This window comes from Lethenteron reissneri, chromosome 24, assembly GCF_015708825.2.
Source record: "Lethenteron reissneri isolate LAM-NWPU_2019-01 chromosome 24, ASM1570882v1, whole genome shotgun sequence".
In the NCBI taxonomy this organism is placed as follows: domain Eukaryota; kingdom Metazoa; phylum Chordata; class Hyperoartia; order Petromyzontiformes; family Petromyzontidae; genus Lethenteron; species Lethenteron reissneri.
The window spans coordinates 19,650,727-19,665,384 of NC_083802.1; the positions used below are offsets into that span (position 1 = coordinate 19,650,727).

Below are 14,658 nucleotides of genomic sequence, written 5' to 3' on the forward strand. Positions count from 1 at the left end.
TGCTATAAATGTCCACATTGTAAGCCACTTCGTTGAGCTATCATTTGCGGCCAGGTCACTTCGGAAAAAGAGCTACACAGCTCATTGGGCCTGACCTGCTCAAATATAAAAAAAAAGTTTAATATAGTCGTCTCGTTTTCGGGTATCTGCGTGCGTGATGAGACCGGAGTGTCCAGAATGAAACCCACCACGCTTTCGTGGGAATAACAACATTTTGCTGCACAAACGGATTGTCGTGCACCTACTTGCTGCACTGCCTTCACTTGCTTCCAGGTGCAGGACTCCTGCACGTCGTAGTTCCATCTTAATGCGGTCCACCAACCTCGCCTGCCAATTAATGTGCCACTACAGAGAAAGTCAGCAGTGTAGGCCATCGGGATTGATTGGCCCACGCCGGGTGAATGTGGAACGTCTGTCTGCCATCTCTGGGCCGCTAAGAGACGTAAATACGAATTGACTGCTACGTCCTCCTAAAACCCTCAAGTTACTTCCTAAGTCCCCTAAAGCACAGATTAACCACACCCCCCACACCCCCTTAAGCTCCCCACTAAGTCAGTCCCATGACGCCCTGACCCCACCCCCCTCCAAAATCGCCGAAAGGCCTTGGATTGACCAAGTAAAGTCCCCCTTACATCCCCCCCCCCCCCCAGGTGTACGGGCATGGGACACGCTACAGGGTTGAGCTCACCCCTCCCCCTCACCTCCCCCTCACAGCCCCTCCCTCCTCACCCGGCATCCCAAGAACTTTGGATAGAGCCGAGCCGGGATATTTATAAAGCAGCCCCTCCCATCCCCCACACCACCCGCCCCCCCTATTGTCGCACCCGTACGCGGAAGCACGCATGAGTGCACGTGCGTGCGTGCATACGTGGGTGTGTGTTGAGCTGTCGACGTGTCTGTGTGTGTTTGTCGTTGTGTGTCTGTGTACGTGTGTCTGTGTGTTTGTTGTTGTGTATCTGTGTCCGTGTGTCTCTGTGTTTGTGTGTGGCCCTGTGTTATTTGTGCCACCCCATGATTGTGTTTACATTTGCTGTGTGTGAATGTTGTGTCACTTGTATGAGTGTTTGTGTACTGTATGAGTTATTGCGGCTCGTGAAGGATGCGACGCTCACAACAACGAGCAGAGCACCGGGCGGTTAAAATGCAGCAACTTGGCACAGTGGTCGGGTACATCTGATGCATCTGCCAGTCATCTCAGTCAGCCAACCCATGGCACCTGGGTCTGTCCCGAGACCTTCTGTCAGCGAGCCTTCGCCACTTCACGTGGCCTCAAAGTGCACCTAGCCTGGCACAGGCGCCGTGGCGACGTCACCATCACTGAGTGGTGAATGGCGGGGTATTGGTTGGTATTGAGTTGTGCATATCCACGATGCGACTACACGTGAGCATGCCTGTGTTACAGAATCATATGCAACCGTGTGGATGAATAAATACACGCATTAATACGTTACTGAATTAATGGATGCATGAATACGAGGGTGAATGAGTGACCACTCCGCCGAGCGAATGAATGGGTGCGTGAATTTGTGCCGGCTCGACCTCATCGAAAATAGAAATCCGCCAAACCGTTCCCAACACGTGTCTCTGTGAAAAACACCCGAGACTCGGTGAGGCTTTCCTGGGTCAACAAGAACCCTCGTCACCATCACCACACCGCGTGCATGCCGGCTGGGCTACGCCGCTGGGCTGGGCTACGCCGCTGGGCTGGGCTACGCCGCTGGGCTGGGCTACGCCGCTGGGCTGGGCTACGCTGCTGCTCGTTCACCGGTTGGGGACTCGTGCTTGGAAGGCGATGAGCTCGAATCCCTGGTAAGTGACTGGCGTAGCCCGACCGAGATTTCCCAATCTGTCACAGAGACTCAGACATAAAAGAGCCCGGTCCCAGACAAGCGCGGAGGAACCCACCCCAAATCCCATCACCCTCTCAGCTCCAGACAAGCCTCGTGGGACAGCAGCTTGGGCAAAGCATATGGAATAAATGGAACTTCAAATACCTCACCACCCGCATCATTATCAATACGCGCACTGCCTGCCGCATGGAACAATGCACACGAACAGCTGTTTTATCAATCCACTGCTGGCTGAGGGCCTCACCACGCCGCGCAGGTCGTGGGGGTTGTTTTGACCAGACGGAAACGGAGACAAATTCCACGGTCACGGAATTACAGGGGCATGCGGTCATCGCACGGACCTGGGACCTGCTTTCAATTCCACATCCATATCAAGTGGACCCGAGTGGATCTATGTTAACTCGGCAATTGGCTCTATAAGTACGGTACCAGACTACTGTGTAATACACAAACCCGTCGGACATTATATCAGCTCAAACGATACTTTGTGTTAAAATTCGTGACCTTCAGATGCAATGTTACTGTGCCGTAATTCCGTTACCTTGAAACTCACCACGAGTGCTACTGTAAAGGAATGTGTCTCTGTGTGTCTCTGTGCGTGGCGGGGAGCGGTAGCGTAGCGGTTAGCGCGCTGCGCCACGAATCCGGCGACCCGAGTTTGATTCCCGCTCACGGCCAACGCCAATGAAGTTTATCTGAACCAGTCCTCGGCCTCCCCTAGGTCAACTCAGCCTCAAATTAATACCCGGTGCGGTGTGTAAACATCGCTACTGGTGAGACAAAGGCGGCCGGGCGTGGGGCTGGCCACGCACCGATTCGTGTGTCGTGCCGGTCATCACAGGTGCTCGCTAACAGCACTTGCCCCAACAGTCCGTTGAGGCTATACGCAGGATCGTTGTGTTTGTGTGTTGCGGTGAGTGTATTTGTACTCGGAAGTGATTTCCAGGCTCACTGAGGTTTGACGCAGTGACTCTGCAGTGACTCTTCGTCATCATCACTGCCAAGTGAGTGGCAGGAAGTTGTACAATGTGCGTGTTCTCAGCCAGACTGTCACATTACCAACGCCTTGATATACGTCACATGTACACATTAATTGGGAGTCGGAGCGGTGGTGTAGTGGTTAGCGCACTGCGCTACGAACCCAGTATATCACGAGTTCGAATCCCGACCAAGGCTGGCATCAGCGGTGAATGAAATCGCAACCATTCCTGCCCCCCCCCCCCCCTCTACATACAATATTATTATTGAGATGACATGTATTGTACAAAATCGTTTGATATTTTAATCTAATCTGTACAGCAATGAAACTCTGTACACGTGACCCCGCAGATGCCATTACGGTGACCCGTGGTGGTGTGGTCACGCTCGAGGTTGGCGTTGTGGCTGTGACCGGAGCTGGGTTTGTAGTTGTGGTTGCGTTTTGAGTTATAGCTCGGGTTATAGCCTGACAGTCGGATGCTCTGACCCCCCCTCTCTCCCCTGTGCGTGGGGCCTCTTAACAACACCACGGGTACCCCCTCACCCCCCTCCCTCTTCACCCCTCGCCTCAACTCTCCTCCCATTGACCCCCCCCCCACTCCCCGCCACCTTGCCCAACGCCTCCCCTCCCCCACCACGCGTCTCGCCCCTAATCGATGCAGCGCGTGGAGTGCGACTCCGAGTACTTCACTGGGCCCTTAAAGTAAACGTCAGCACTGGAGAGAGACAAAGGCGGCCAGAGCATGGGCTGACCACGCCACCCCCACACCACCCCCACACCACCGCGACCAACACTTTGCCCCAACAGTTTGTGTAGACTGTGCACGTATGTCGCGATGCGTGTGTGCGTGCGGGGAGCGGTGGCGCAGTGGTTAGCGCTGCGCTTCGAACCCGGCAACCCGACTGCGATTCCCGCTCACGGCCAAAACCAGTGACGAATATGTGAACCGATTCTGGGCTTCCCTAAGTCTACTCAGCCTTAAATGAGTACCATCAGCACTGGAGAGACAAAGGGATCCGAGCGTTGTACTGGCAATCTACCCCCTCGTGTGCCGTGCTTACCATAATAGGTGTTCACGAACAGCACTTGGCCCAACAGTCTGTTCAACGCTATATGGGTGAACTTTGTCTTTGTGTCTATCTATGATTGTATATATGTGTGCATGCCACACTTGTGTGTGTAATCCTGTTACGAGCAGCTAGCACCACGTGAATCGCGCTCTTAAACAAATTTACTCAGCATAACGGATTTGCTAAATGTTTACGTATTATATTTCACGACGGAGCGAGCCCACTCTCACTCTCAAATCCTCAGGTCTGAACACACAGGCTGCACTAAACTATGTAAACCACGCAACCAATTAGAGAGCGTTGGGGTTTGGATCGTCTCGAGTCCAGCTCGAAGTTTGGGACTTAGCAGCTTAAACCGTGGCGCGGTCGTAATTGCGGCGATATTTTTGGACTGCATTCAACGAGGGCCTTTGCGAAAATTATAAAGTGGCTCAAGTTTCAGAGCCAACTTGAGCCTAGGAGGCAGCTGGCGGTGGCCAGGCCCTGCTAGTATACGTGAGCTCCCCCTCGCCTCCCCAAACAAAAATATAATTCACACCAATCCAGACCCTGCCGTCGTAAACGCTGTGCGTTCACTCCACCGCGCTCCGTGTTGTCTGCGTGTCTGAGTAGTTTGAATTGGTCACTCAGGATGCTTACGCGTGGCTTGGGACTCTCCACCGACCCAGAGTTATTGGGTGACCCACAAGCAGGTGTAGGTCTTCAGAGGAGAGACCAAATTGGGAGGGGGAAGTGTTGAAGAATGTAAATTGGTTCTTGGCAAACGTATCGGCCGTACATTTCCAAAACACGCACCGCACACACAGGCCATCAATCACGGCCCAAGGAACGGCAGTGTTCTATCTTTGGACTCCAGATGTGCTCTGTAATTTTCATCGCGACGTTCCTCCTCCATTAATCAAGCACTGAGCGGGCACTCGGCGAGACCGACGCTGCAAATGTCTCGCCATGGGCGCTACCGTCTCAAGAATGACGCTAATAAGAAGGAACACCTCCAGCAGCAGCAGCAGCGGCGACAATAATAATCATAATAGGAAGCTATAATCATCGTTGAATGTATAGGGACCCAGGTGGGTGCAGTTAACGGGCGCAAGAGGAGGAGAAGCGATCGGCCGCCGTTGATTGTGACTTAAGAGGGCCGCCTTCATGAGCTCTCCAGACACCCGTAATTGTGTCACCTTTCCAATTTCATCCACTTCCCATCCAATTACTCGACGTGCCTTATCTCCAGCAGATTCACAGAATTTGGCCGGATTAGTTATTTCATTATTTCATTAATCTCCACTTCCCCCCTCCATTCATTCAGATCCAAAAGCATTCAGCCCTCGAGCGGTTGACCGAGCGCACTAACAACTCAGCTGCTATTCAGGCGCCACGTGGCAGTGCTGTCACACCTGGCTCTGGACACGCGTGAGGCATTGGCACAAACTTTGGTTGTCCTGCATGAGAAACGAGTCGTAACAGATATTGGTGTCACGCGTGGCGATGTCAGTGGGTAGTGTCACACGTGCTACCACGTTTTAAGGTGAACGCAAGCTGGCACGCGTGCGAGCGGAACGCGTGGAATTGTCGCCCGACTACGGCACGGTGACACGCGCGCGGATAATGTCACAACTGTCGCTTATGTCGCGTATGTGCTGTCACAACGCGCGTGACTGCAGGCGCCACACACGTGGTGACAATGGCACATACGAGGCGAGTCGTGGCACACACGTGGGTGGGAATGGGACACGGGGTGGTTTCATACCCGAATAGTAACGCGTGGTATTGTCGTGACACAAGCGAGAACACGCATAGGTGCCAGTGATGGTATGCGTGGCTGTGGTTGCCACACGTAGCTATGGCATACACACAGACATGCCAGTAGCACCATACGTCATACCGTTGGTATTATACGCGGCTGTATCACACACACACACGTGGCAGTATGTCACACACATGAACAGTGTCTAACTCATACACACTCACGTGGCATTGTCACACACTATAATATATATATTTAAAAAACTAATTTTCATTTTACCAGGTAAGGCCCACTGAGCTATACAGGTCATTTTCAGAAGCGACCTGGCCGCAAACGATAGCTCAACGAAGTGGACATTTATAGCAGCCAACTACTCTAGACGCATATTTCTGAATGTGGAGGGGGAAATCCACGCGACCACGGAGAGAGAGAAAAACACGAAAACTCCAAATATACATCAGGCGTCAGGGTCGGGATCGAACCCACGGCCCCCTTAAACTAGACAGGGAGGTTAGCATCTCCTAGCCACCGCGGCGCCCCCCACACACACAGCAGTAGGTGATCGCGTCTCATGCACATGTCAGTATCACACACGAGAATGGACAATGTCTCAACCACACACACACACGAGAATGGACAATGTCTCAACCACACACACGCACACACGTGGCAGTGTCACACTCGCGCGCGCGCACGTACCTCGTACGACCACACGCACTGCGTGCCGGCGAACCTGCGCACGCAGCGGCCGATCTCCACGTCCTCGTGCGTCGTGTGCAACTCGCGGAGGCACTCGCCCACGTGCGGCCCCACGCGCCGCAGCGCCTCGCGGCTGAAAACCATTCCTGGGCCGCCCATGCAGAAGTTCTCCCCGGGCTCGAGCGCCAACTTGCCCAGCTCCTCGGCCGTGCCCAGCCCCGTCTGGCCCAGGTAGTGCGGCTCGCTGCTGTTGAGGCCGCGTAGGAACTGCTCCAGGCGTTCGCCGCGCACGTACGCGTCGTCGTCCGCGCGCATGAACCACTCGTAGCGGTCCAGGTGGTGGTCGTGCATGTACTTGAGCATGAGGAAGGACTTCTTTTGCGGCGGGTACGCGTCGTCCACGCCGGGCAGCGTGATCAGCGGCAGCGGCAGCTCGGTGCGCGAGTCCCAGCTCGAGAAGAACTCCACGGTGCCCGGCACGGAGCGCACCCACGTGCTGAACGCGGCGCGGCCGCGCGTCTCCAGGTACTTGTGCGCCGTCATGACCCCCACGTACAGGAAGTTTTGCGGGGTCGCCACGGCGCGCACCGGGGCACCCAGGGGGTCCAGCCGCCCTCCCCAACCGCGGCCACCGCCGCCTCTTCCTTCGTCTCCTCCCGCGCTCCCGCGGCGCCACGCCGAGCCGGCCGCGTCTCCGCCGGCCGGGTGCGCCCGGCAGCCGCTCCCGAGACGCCTCCTGCCGTTGCCGGAGACGGAGCGCGGCACCGCCAGCCATGTGGCGGCCGTGAAGCCCAAGACCAGACCGAGCGCCGCGCTCATCCACGCCCGCCGCCTCTGCACGGCCATTGCGGGGCCGCTACAGCGGCGGGGATTCCAGCGACAGTCCGCAGCTTCCAGCGCCTCCGACACCTCCTCACCAGCCTCCTCCTCCTCCTCCCTCCCGCTAAACACCTCCTCCTCGCCCGACAGCAGCGGCAGACGCAGCGGCAGCACCCGCCCCTCGGAGCCGTCGAGTCCGCTCCGCCCTGACGACTCACGAGCGCATTCCCTCGACGGAGTGTGCCTCCTCCTCCCTGTGTTGCCGCACTCGCTCTGCCCTCGCACTCCACGCGCTCTCTCGGCTCGCCCGGCTGTCACGGGGACGCGGGGATGGAGACGCTGGCGGGCACGCCGGGAGTCCTCGCGGCCGCGCCGCGCGCTCGCCGCCCTCCTCCTCCTCCTTCTCGCTCTCCTCCTCCTCCTCCACCCGCTCCTCCTCCTCCTCCTCCTCCGCCTTCTCGGCGTCCCGCGCCCACAATCTGAGATCCTATCCCCTCTCTCGAAGCCATTTTGTCGGCGCGACGTCACCCGTCGTCCATGGCGGTGCGCGGCGTGGGGGTAGCGAGAGACGAAGCGGGGTGGTGCGTGGGAGTGCGGGGACCCCCCGCGAGAGAGAGAGACAGAGAGAGAGCGCAGCGCGCGACCTGGCGGAGGAACAGCGACTCGCAATCTGGCTCCACCCCGCCTCCCACCCTGTCCCCAGCCCGTCACTGTGTCTAGCCTGTCGCTAAAACCTCCAACCTGTCTCACTGCTTGACCCACTCACTCACTGCCTGTCCCACGAGTCTGCACGTCCTACCGCCACGAGGTCTGTGAAACTTCTCCACCCGCCGGGCGACGCCAGACAGAACGTGTGAACCCATCTGCGCGGACACGTGATTTATCCCCTTGTCAGCATGCCGGGATTTCTCCGGGCAGTCTCCGGTCCTCCCACAAGCCATTCCGATGCGGGGTTCGAGTCTGGAGACTCGGAGGGAGGCATCGCTGTGGCTACATCTCACACCGCTGTCACCACCACCCACCCGTGCCTCCTCCCTTACACGATGCTGGGGTAGTCTCTGACCTGTGGCGGTGGGGAGACAGCGGGATCCCTCCAGGCCATGGGCCCTGGTGTGCACTTGTACTCCAAGCCTGCAGACGCGACTACGATGGGCCCCCTCAATGGCACACGTGGACTGCGTTGGCTACTCGCAATGGACTCCCGCTGATACTCGCACCAACCACTTACCCCCCACCTCAAATGTGTTGCCTCCTCGCACCTGCACTTGACAGAAAGCAAGCATACACATCAAAATACAAACTACATGACGGTAGAACAGATTAAAGCAAGGCAGCAGCCGTGCAATTACACTGCATGAGAGTGCGTGCCAAGCATTCATTTTCGTGTCTGACAATATTCATAAGTTGGCAATGCCGAGTGCCAGCGTAAAAGCCGAGTTTCAGCGTGTAGTGTTAACGCGTGTTCAGTGTCAATCTTCGTATCAAGTGCCAGCATTCATCGTTGTTCACGTCGAGTTTTAGTGCAGTGCCAGTGTCGATCTCAGTGCTGCGGTCAATGCGAGTGCACTGTGCCAGTGTGTGCACGTGCCGTGTTCACGTGCCGTGTCAGCGTCCGATGCTCTCTGCACGGTGGTGCTGTGACCCCCCCTGGTGACCAGCTCGAGTTAGATGTAATTACAGAGTTCTCTAGTCCACCTATTTCCCCACTCCAACAAGCGCGGGCCTCATCGGCAACCCATAGCCGGTGACGGAAACTCCACATTCCAGTGACAGCAGCGAATATTTGTTGGACCACATCATTGCAGACTTTCAACCATTGAACTTGTTTTATTGAGTCGATTCAGGCCGTCGGCGATATTTAACACCCAGCAGCAACACCTCCAGCACACGACGATGTCATATTTGTTTTCATTGCAACAAATATCAAGATCAGGGAAACAGCGGGTTTCAGATGCCGATATATTCCCGAAGACGCATCAAATCATGAGTTGTGGCGCTGGGGCCATTTGCATTGACACCGCCTCGTGCCTCCACCCAGCACTGCAGCACTGCGGGGTCTAAACGAGCGGACGGTGACTCGGACCACCCACACGGTGAGGAGCGAAATGGATCCATGAGTCCAAGTGTCCCCTCCCCCCAGCAAGATTGAGTAATGAGGCGGTGAGCACTCCCGCAAGCATCCCTGAGCCAGGTGGTGGAAATTCCCCATTTAGATGGCAAAGGATCGTTTCTCCACGACGGCAATGCCGATCGGCAATGCCGATGTCACGCAAAGTGGCACCGATTTCATCTACCACGGAGAGACGATGGGTCCGATTTCAACTCCAACTGGGATGTTAAACTGCAACCCTGGATTTTAACTAGCAAGTTGTCCGCTCTAACCACCCGGTCAGATAGATAACGCACATCATTATTGTTGCTTTTGCTGTAGTAGATACTATTGTGTTATTATATCTACGATTACCTCTACGTTTTGCAAACGAAAACCTCATTGAGTACCCGACTGCGGAAGCACGGGGCTTCTCTCTCCCACGACAACCACAGACCTCGCGACACCACGCTCCACATGGGACGATCGTAGAATCGCCGCACTTGCGAACGCGCTGCGATCCGTGCAGGCCTACTGCTGCCTCCTTGAATTGGTTGAAAAAAAACTTAGTGTTCAACTACAACACGTTTCAAAACTGTTGCTTTTCCATCCTGCCATATGAATTTTTTTTTCCTCTGAATAATGAGCCAGCTGGTTGAGTACAGGATGGGTCAGATGCAACGCTCTTACAAATGTAGCCTGGTAAATGATTAACAACCAGTTAAGTTCATCAGCAAAGTCCAATGACCTTTATACATTACTCGATATCCTAAGTTTTCTATTTTCATGACAACAAAAAGACGCTGAATTCCCTACACTGTAATTATCTCTGACAAATAAGGACCTCTTCGAAAAATAAAATAATCGTTAAATAATAAAGTGCCCCTCTGCTATTTCCACGGCGCTACATCACCTCCTCCGCAGGACAAACACCGTTAAACAATAACAATAGTACACTTAATAACAATAATAATGCTCATGCGTTGACCGCATTTCCTCTGCGTCTTCAGACTCAACGACGCGCACAAACGTGAGCGATCCCCTCCGCTTCCCTCGGAAGCCGAGTGTTCTCAAGACCACGGAGCATCTCATCCCAGGTCCCCGTGGATCCGGGGCTGCTCTCCGTGCCGCTGCTGGTGTCGCTGCTGGGCGACGGGAAGGGGTTGTCGATGGCCTGGAAGCCGTCCTGGGGGCCCAGCAGGCTGATGGAGGTGCCGCGGCAAACCAGGAGGCCCAACGGCCGTGTCTCTCCAGACATGCGGTACGGCTCTTCTGCATCTGCATCATCCGCAATATCATCGACATCATCAATAATGTCAACAGCAGCAGTATCATTATCAACATTAATCATCATCACTATCGTCACCAATAATATCAACAACAAAAAACACTTGATTATGATCGTCAGATATCATCAGCACTGGTAGCATACAAATTAACAATGACATCATAGATAAAAAAAATCATCAGCAACAAATATCGCCAGTCACCATCGACATAGAATAATAATAATTATTATTATCACCAAAAATAACATCAGCTGTCTGTACGAGAAACATAAAAAATGGCAACTTTATCAAGAATAATATGTGCGTCAATAAATATCGGAAGCAGCAATAATACCAGCAGACTATAACATTGTTATTAAGTAAACATTTACATAATTAACAAATGACATCAACATACTTGTCAACAGCAACAAAAGACTGTGCCTAAAAGTGAATCAATCGGTATAAAGTGTGAAATTGCTAAAGAAGGAAATTATGTGGTGGTGCACTAACGCAAACAACTCGACACATCAAAGACGCTGCCTTAAACATAAAAAGTACAAACAGGCAGCGTTTCGGGAAATGGCCTTCTGCATAGTACGCAGGCCAGAGAGGTGCAGTGGCCTCTCCCGTGCGATGTGAAGAACAGCCATTGCCCAAAACCCTGCTGATCATTAGTATTTTTCAGGCAGTGTTATTGACGAATGCGTTTGAGTTTTTTTTCTATACTGTACTAGGTTAATTAAAATCCCAACATGGCGCCGTGCTGTCACTTGGACGAAAGATCGCCGTTCCGGCCCACTGGCAGTCGTGTAAAATATGCTGTTGTCATTTCCATTTGACTTGCTCTTGAAATATGAGTGCCATATTATAATAACCAACCAGCCTGCATCACGATAACCCATTATCAAAGCTGCATCACAGAATACATAATTTGGTTACTCAAAACGAGGTCTCTTGTCTGAATAGCATTTGAAAAGGCAACTCACCGCGCATTCAACAGGTGCTATAGGCTGTGGCGTGGCTACGTTATCAGCACAGGGCAGAGCAGCAAAACATATGGTTGTACTGTACTATGTTGTAAGGTCTGTGTTCCTCATCCCCTTCAACTCACAGTGACCAGCGTGGTGAAATGTTGCCAAGGAAGCCCCACAATCCAATGGGGCATGGGAAGGGCCTCGTCCAACACTGGGTTACCAACAGGGCCGTACGCCACGTACCTCGAAGGTACTCGGTAGCCCCGTCCAACACCAGGTTCACCAGGTGGTCGAACCCCTTGAGGACCCCGCTCACTTCAGGTTGGGCAGGTGGGGTCACAGGAGGGCAGGGGAGCAAGGGGATCAAGGGGTGGCGTGGTGGTGAGCAGAGGAAGCAGGCAACCAATCTATCAATGTTTATACAGCACGCTTCACATTCATAACAGGTCTCTCACATCGCTTTGCATATGCTACAAACATATGAGGACTATTAAACACAATGCATTCAATTTATGACACCATCATCCAACTGTTTAGTGCCACCAGCTGGCATCAGCAGACCCCTCCTTGCCCACTTGCCGCTGCAGTAAAACCGGCCAGGCTGCTCTCGGTTCGGCCACGAGCATCAGGTGTGGCCCAGAATAACCCCAGCACGCGTGTTTGTTGATGCCATTCTCCACTGCGGGGAGCACGTAATAGGTTTTTTAGACAATACAGCGACTGCGGTGGCGATTTCTATGGGAAGCCTCGGGGGGTCCCGTGTATTCATAATGAACAGCAATTCTCTTCCGCGCGCCTCCTCATCCACAAGCGCTATAGCTCTTTGTGGGGTGGCGCTCGTATTGCAAATAGGGGGTCGCGTCATCAACATCCATTGCACCTCTCCATCATCACTTGCTTCCTTACGCGAGATGCCATAACAATTTAACGGTCGACACCAGATTGATCGCCAGGTCTGGCTCTTAACATATTCCACCATCACATATTTTACTTGGACAGTGAGAACTTGGGTGGCCCTCTCCGTATTAGGTGTGTTCTTTAGTGCCTCCTCTGTGTTATTGTACAGCACTGTGTGCTAGGAGTGGCCACTGACTGCCTGATTACCCAGTAAAATAATTCCACGCGAAGCCTTACACGACCCAAAGTGCCAACTCGTGCTCCAATGAACGACAGGGCAATGCTCGTCTTTGTCGGTGGTCTCGAGCCGGTGGTGGAACATTTCGCATTACCCCAAGGTGTTGGAGGGTTGGGGGTGAAGTCTATCCATTGGATGACTGCAAACCTATCACAAAATTGTACTCATTTTATCGCCTCGGTTTATTTTTTCATCCTTAACCCTTGATATTCGTCAAGGCTCATTTAATGTATTTATAAGGCCAATTCATTATTTAATTAAAACACTCCGTAAATTTATAAATTCACCCATTGTTTCATTCATTCGTCCAATGAACTCACTCTTCAAATGTATTAATCGAATTCACTCATTTGCTCAAGTCGTTCGCTCATTCAATTCATGCACTCATTCAATTTACAAACTAGGTTCAATTCATTCATCCATTCAACGAATTTGTGGCTGAGGAGGACCCACCGGCACGACCCCCGAAAAACCTCACGTGGACGCCCTTGTTGATGTATTTGGTGAGGTCCAGAATGGCTTCACCCTTCTTCGCGTTGCTCTGGGGCCGGTGAAGAAAGGCGCATTGTCAACACAACGCCTGCATTGCCACGTGCCTCCAAGCCTTTACTCACAGGCAAATGTCACGGCATCCCTTTGCGTAGCGTCTCTACTCAACATACTTTAGACACGGATGAAGCTTTCCTGAATAAAAGAGTGAATGCCACCGCCACGTATTTTTCAGTATATTTCGTGTGAATTAAATTGTAAATGTTTATAAAATGTGCTATAAACTAATAGGCCTACAGATGGGGGTAGTGTTTAACTGCATAATTATAGTTCTAAAATTGCCACCAGGAATTAAATAAAAGGGTGTTCTAATCCGAAATGTATTAAGCCTATTAAGTAATAACTGCACATTCCATCAGGGTCGTTATTGAATCTCATTACAATTAAAGTGTTAAACGACGCTAATGACTGTTGTTACAGTACAAGATGCAAATTAGTGCAATTAGTCTGCTCATGGGATCGCATCCGCCGTAAGAGATGATTTGTCGGAAACGCAATTAGCTCAAATTATAGGTGCACTCATTGAACCGATATTAATTTACACATTTGTTTGAGAATTGTTTACAATTTAAATTGTATTTTGAAACTGTGCTTTTTACAATCATCAGCCATGACCAATCCGCTGCTGGATGAAGACCTCCCCAAATGAGAAGTAATGAAGATTGACTTATCAGTACAAGAGTTTAGAATGGGTTTTTTACTGTACCTTGAATGGAGTTTTCACTCGCAGAGTTCTGAGAAGCAGCTGCTTTGTTAAACCCGGTTTAAGTAGACCGGTTCATTACCTTGCTATATTTAAAACAGATATTTTGTTTTTAATTTCAGCTAAAACAGCCACGCGAATACGAATTTGGTTCAGTTTTGGTCGGGGATGAACTCAACCCGATCAACCATGTGCGGCCGATACAAATGGTAACGCTTTGTGGTTGGTTAATCGAAATGCATAATCTGGATAATTAATCGAGCTGGATAATTAATCAGTGGTGGATTAACCGCGGTGGATATTCTGGATGGCTAACCGAGGTGTCTAATTAATCGAGGTGTAATAATCTGGATAATTAATCAAGACGGATTATAATCAGGGGTGGATCCATTTGGGTGGTTAACGGAGATGGATATTTAATCGAGCTGAATAATCGAGATGTATAATCTGGATAATTAATCGAGGTGGATCATCAGTGGGTGGATAATTGAGGTGGACCAATTCGTGTGGTTAACAGAGTTGTATAATTAGTACATCTCGGTGAATAACGAATGGAGTCCCGAGCCGCCGCCGACGACGACTCCACTCACTTTTTTCTCCTGATGACGACTGCTTGTGTCGCGATCTAAACGTCGTAGTTTTTTTCTGAACAAAAGAATCTTGTTCTACGTGACTTTACCGAAAGCCCCAAAGAACGTCGCTCCACTCACGTTCAAACGCGCCGCCATGGCCACGTGCCGCCAAGTCCACGCCCCTTGCCGGTCACGTGGCGCCCC

General features: G+C 52.2%; 2 protein-coding genes and 1 long non-coding RNA gene across 3 annotated transcripts in view; 1 reads left to right on the top strand and 2 right to left on the bottom strand.

The window, feature by feature from the left end:
- The window catches only part of CHSY1 (chondroitin sulfate synthase 1), an 83,634-nt gene extending 75,974 nt beyond the window's left edge, over window positions 1–7,660 (bottom strand). Inside the window, exon 1 of the mRNA XM_061558613.1 lies at window positions 6,343–7,660. Within this exon, the coding sequence (XP_061414597.1) occupies window positions 6,343–7,188 (846 nt within the window). The 5' untranslated portion in view covers window positions 7,189–7,660. The remainder of the gene's footprint in view (window positions 1–6,342) is intronic.
- On the top strand, window positions 1,597–11,801 carry LOC133346764 (uncharacterized). Its single transcript, XR_009755594.1, has 3 exons — window positions 1,597–1,809; window positions 10,261–10,511; window positions 11,635–11,801. It is a non-coding gene; the product is annotated as an uncharacterized LOC133346764 (long non-coding RNA).
- Window positions 9,004–14,636, bottom strand: LOC133346762 (U6 snRNA-associated Sm-like protein LSm7). Its single transcript, XM_061558614.1, has 4 exons — window positions 14,593–14,636; window positions 13,084–13,171; window positions 11,739–11,810; window positions 9,004–10,528 (listed from the first exon to the last, which is right to left on the bottom strand). The coding sequence occupies exons 1-4, from the start codon at window positions 14,608–14,610 to the stop codon at window positions 10,263–10,265; spliced, it is 444 nt and encodes a 147-aa protein (XP_061414598.1). The 5' UTR covers window positions 14,611–14,636; the 3' UTR covers window positions 9,004–10,262.
- Between the last annotated feature and the right edge of the window lie 22 nt (window positions 14,637–14,658).

Excerpts from the sequence above, each read along its gene's own strand:
- LOC133346762 (XM_061558614.1), bottom strand. Across the intron at positions 11,811-13,083 it reads GTTTTTCGGGGGTCGTGCCG|TGAGCGGGGTCCTCAAGGGG; the intron begins GTGGGTCCTCCT and ends CCCAACCTGAAG. Across the intron at positions 10,529-11,738 it reads GGCTACCGAGTACCTTCGAG|ATGCAGAAGAGCCGTACCGC; the intron begins GTACGTGGCGTA and ends CGGATGATGCAG.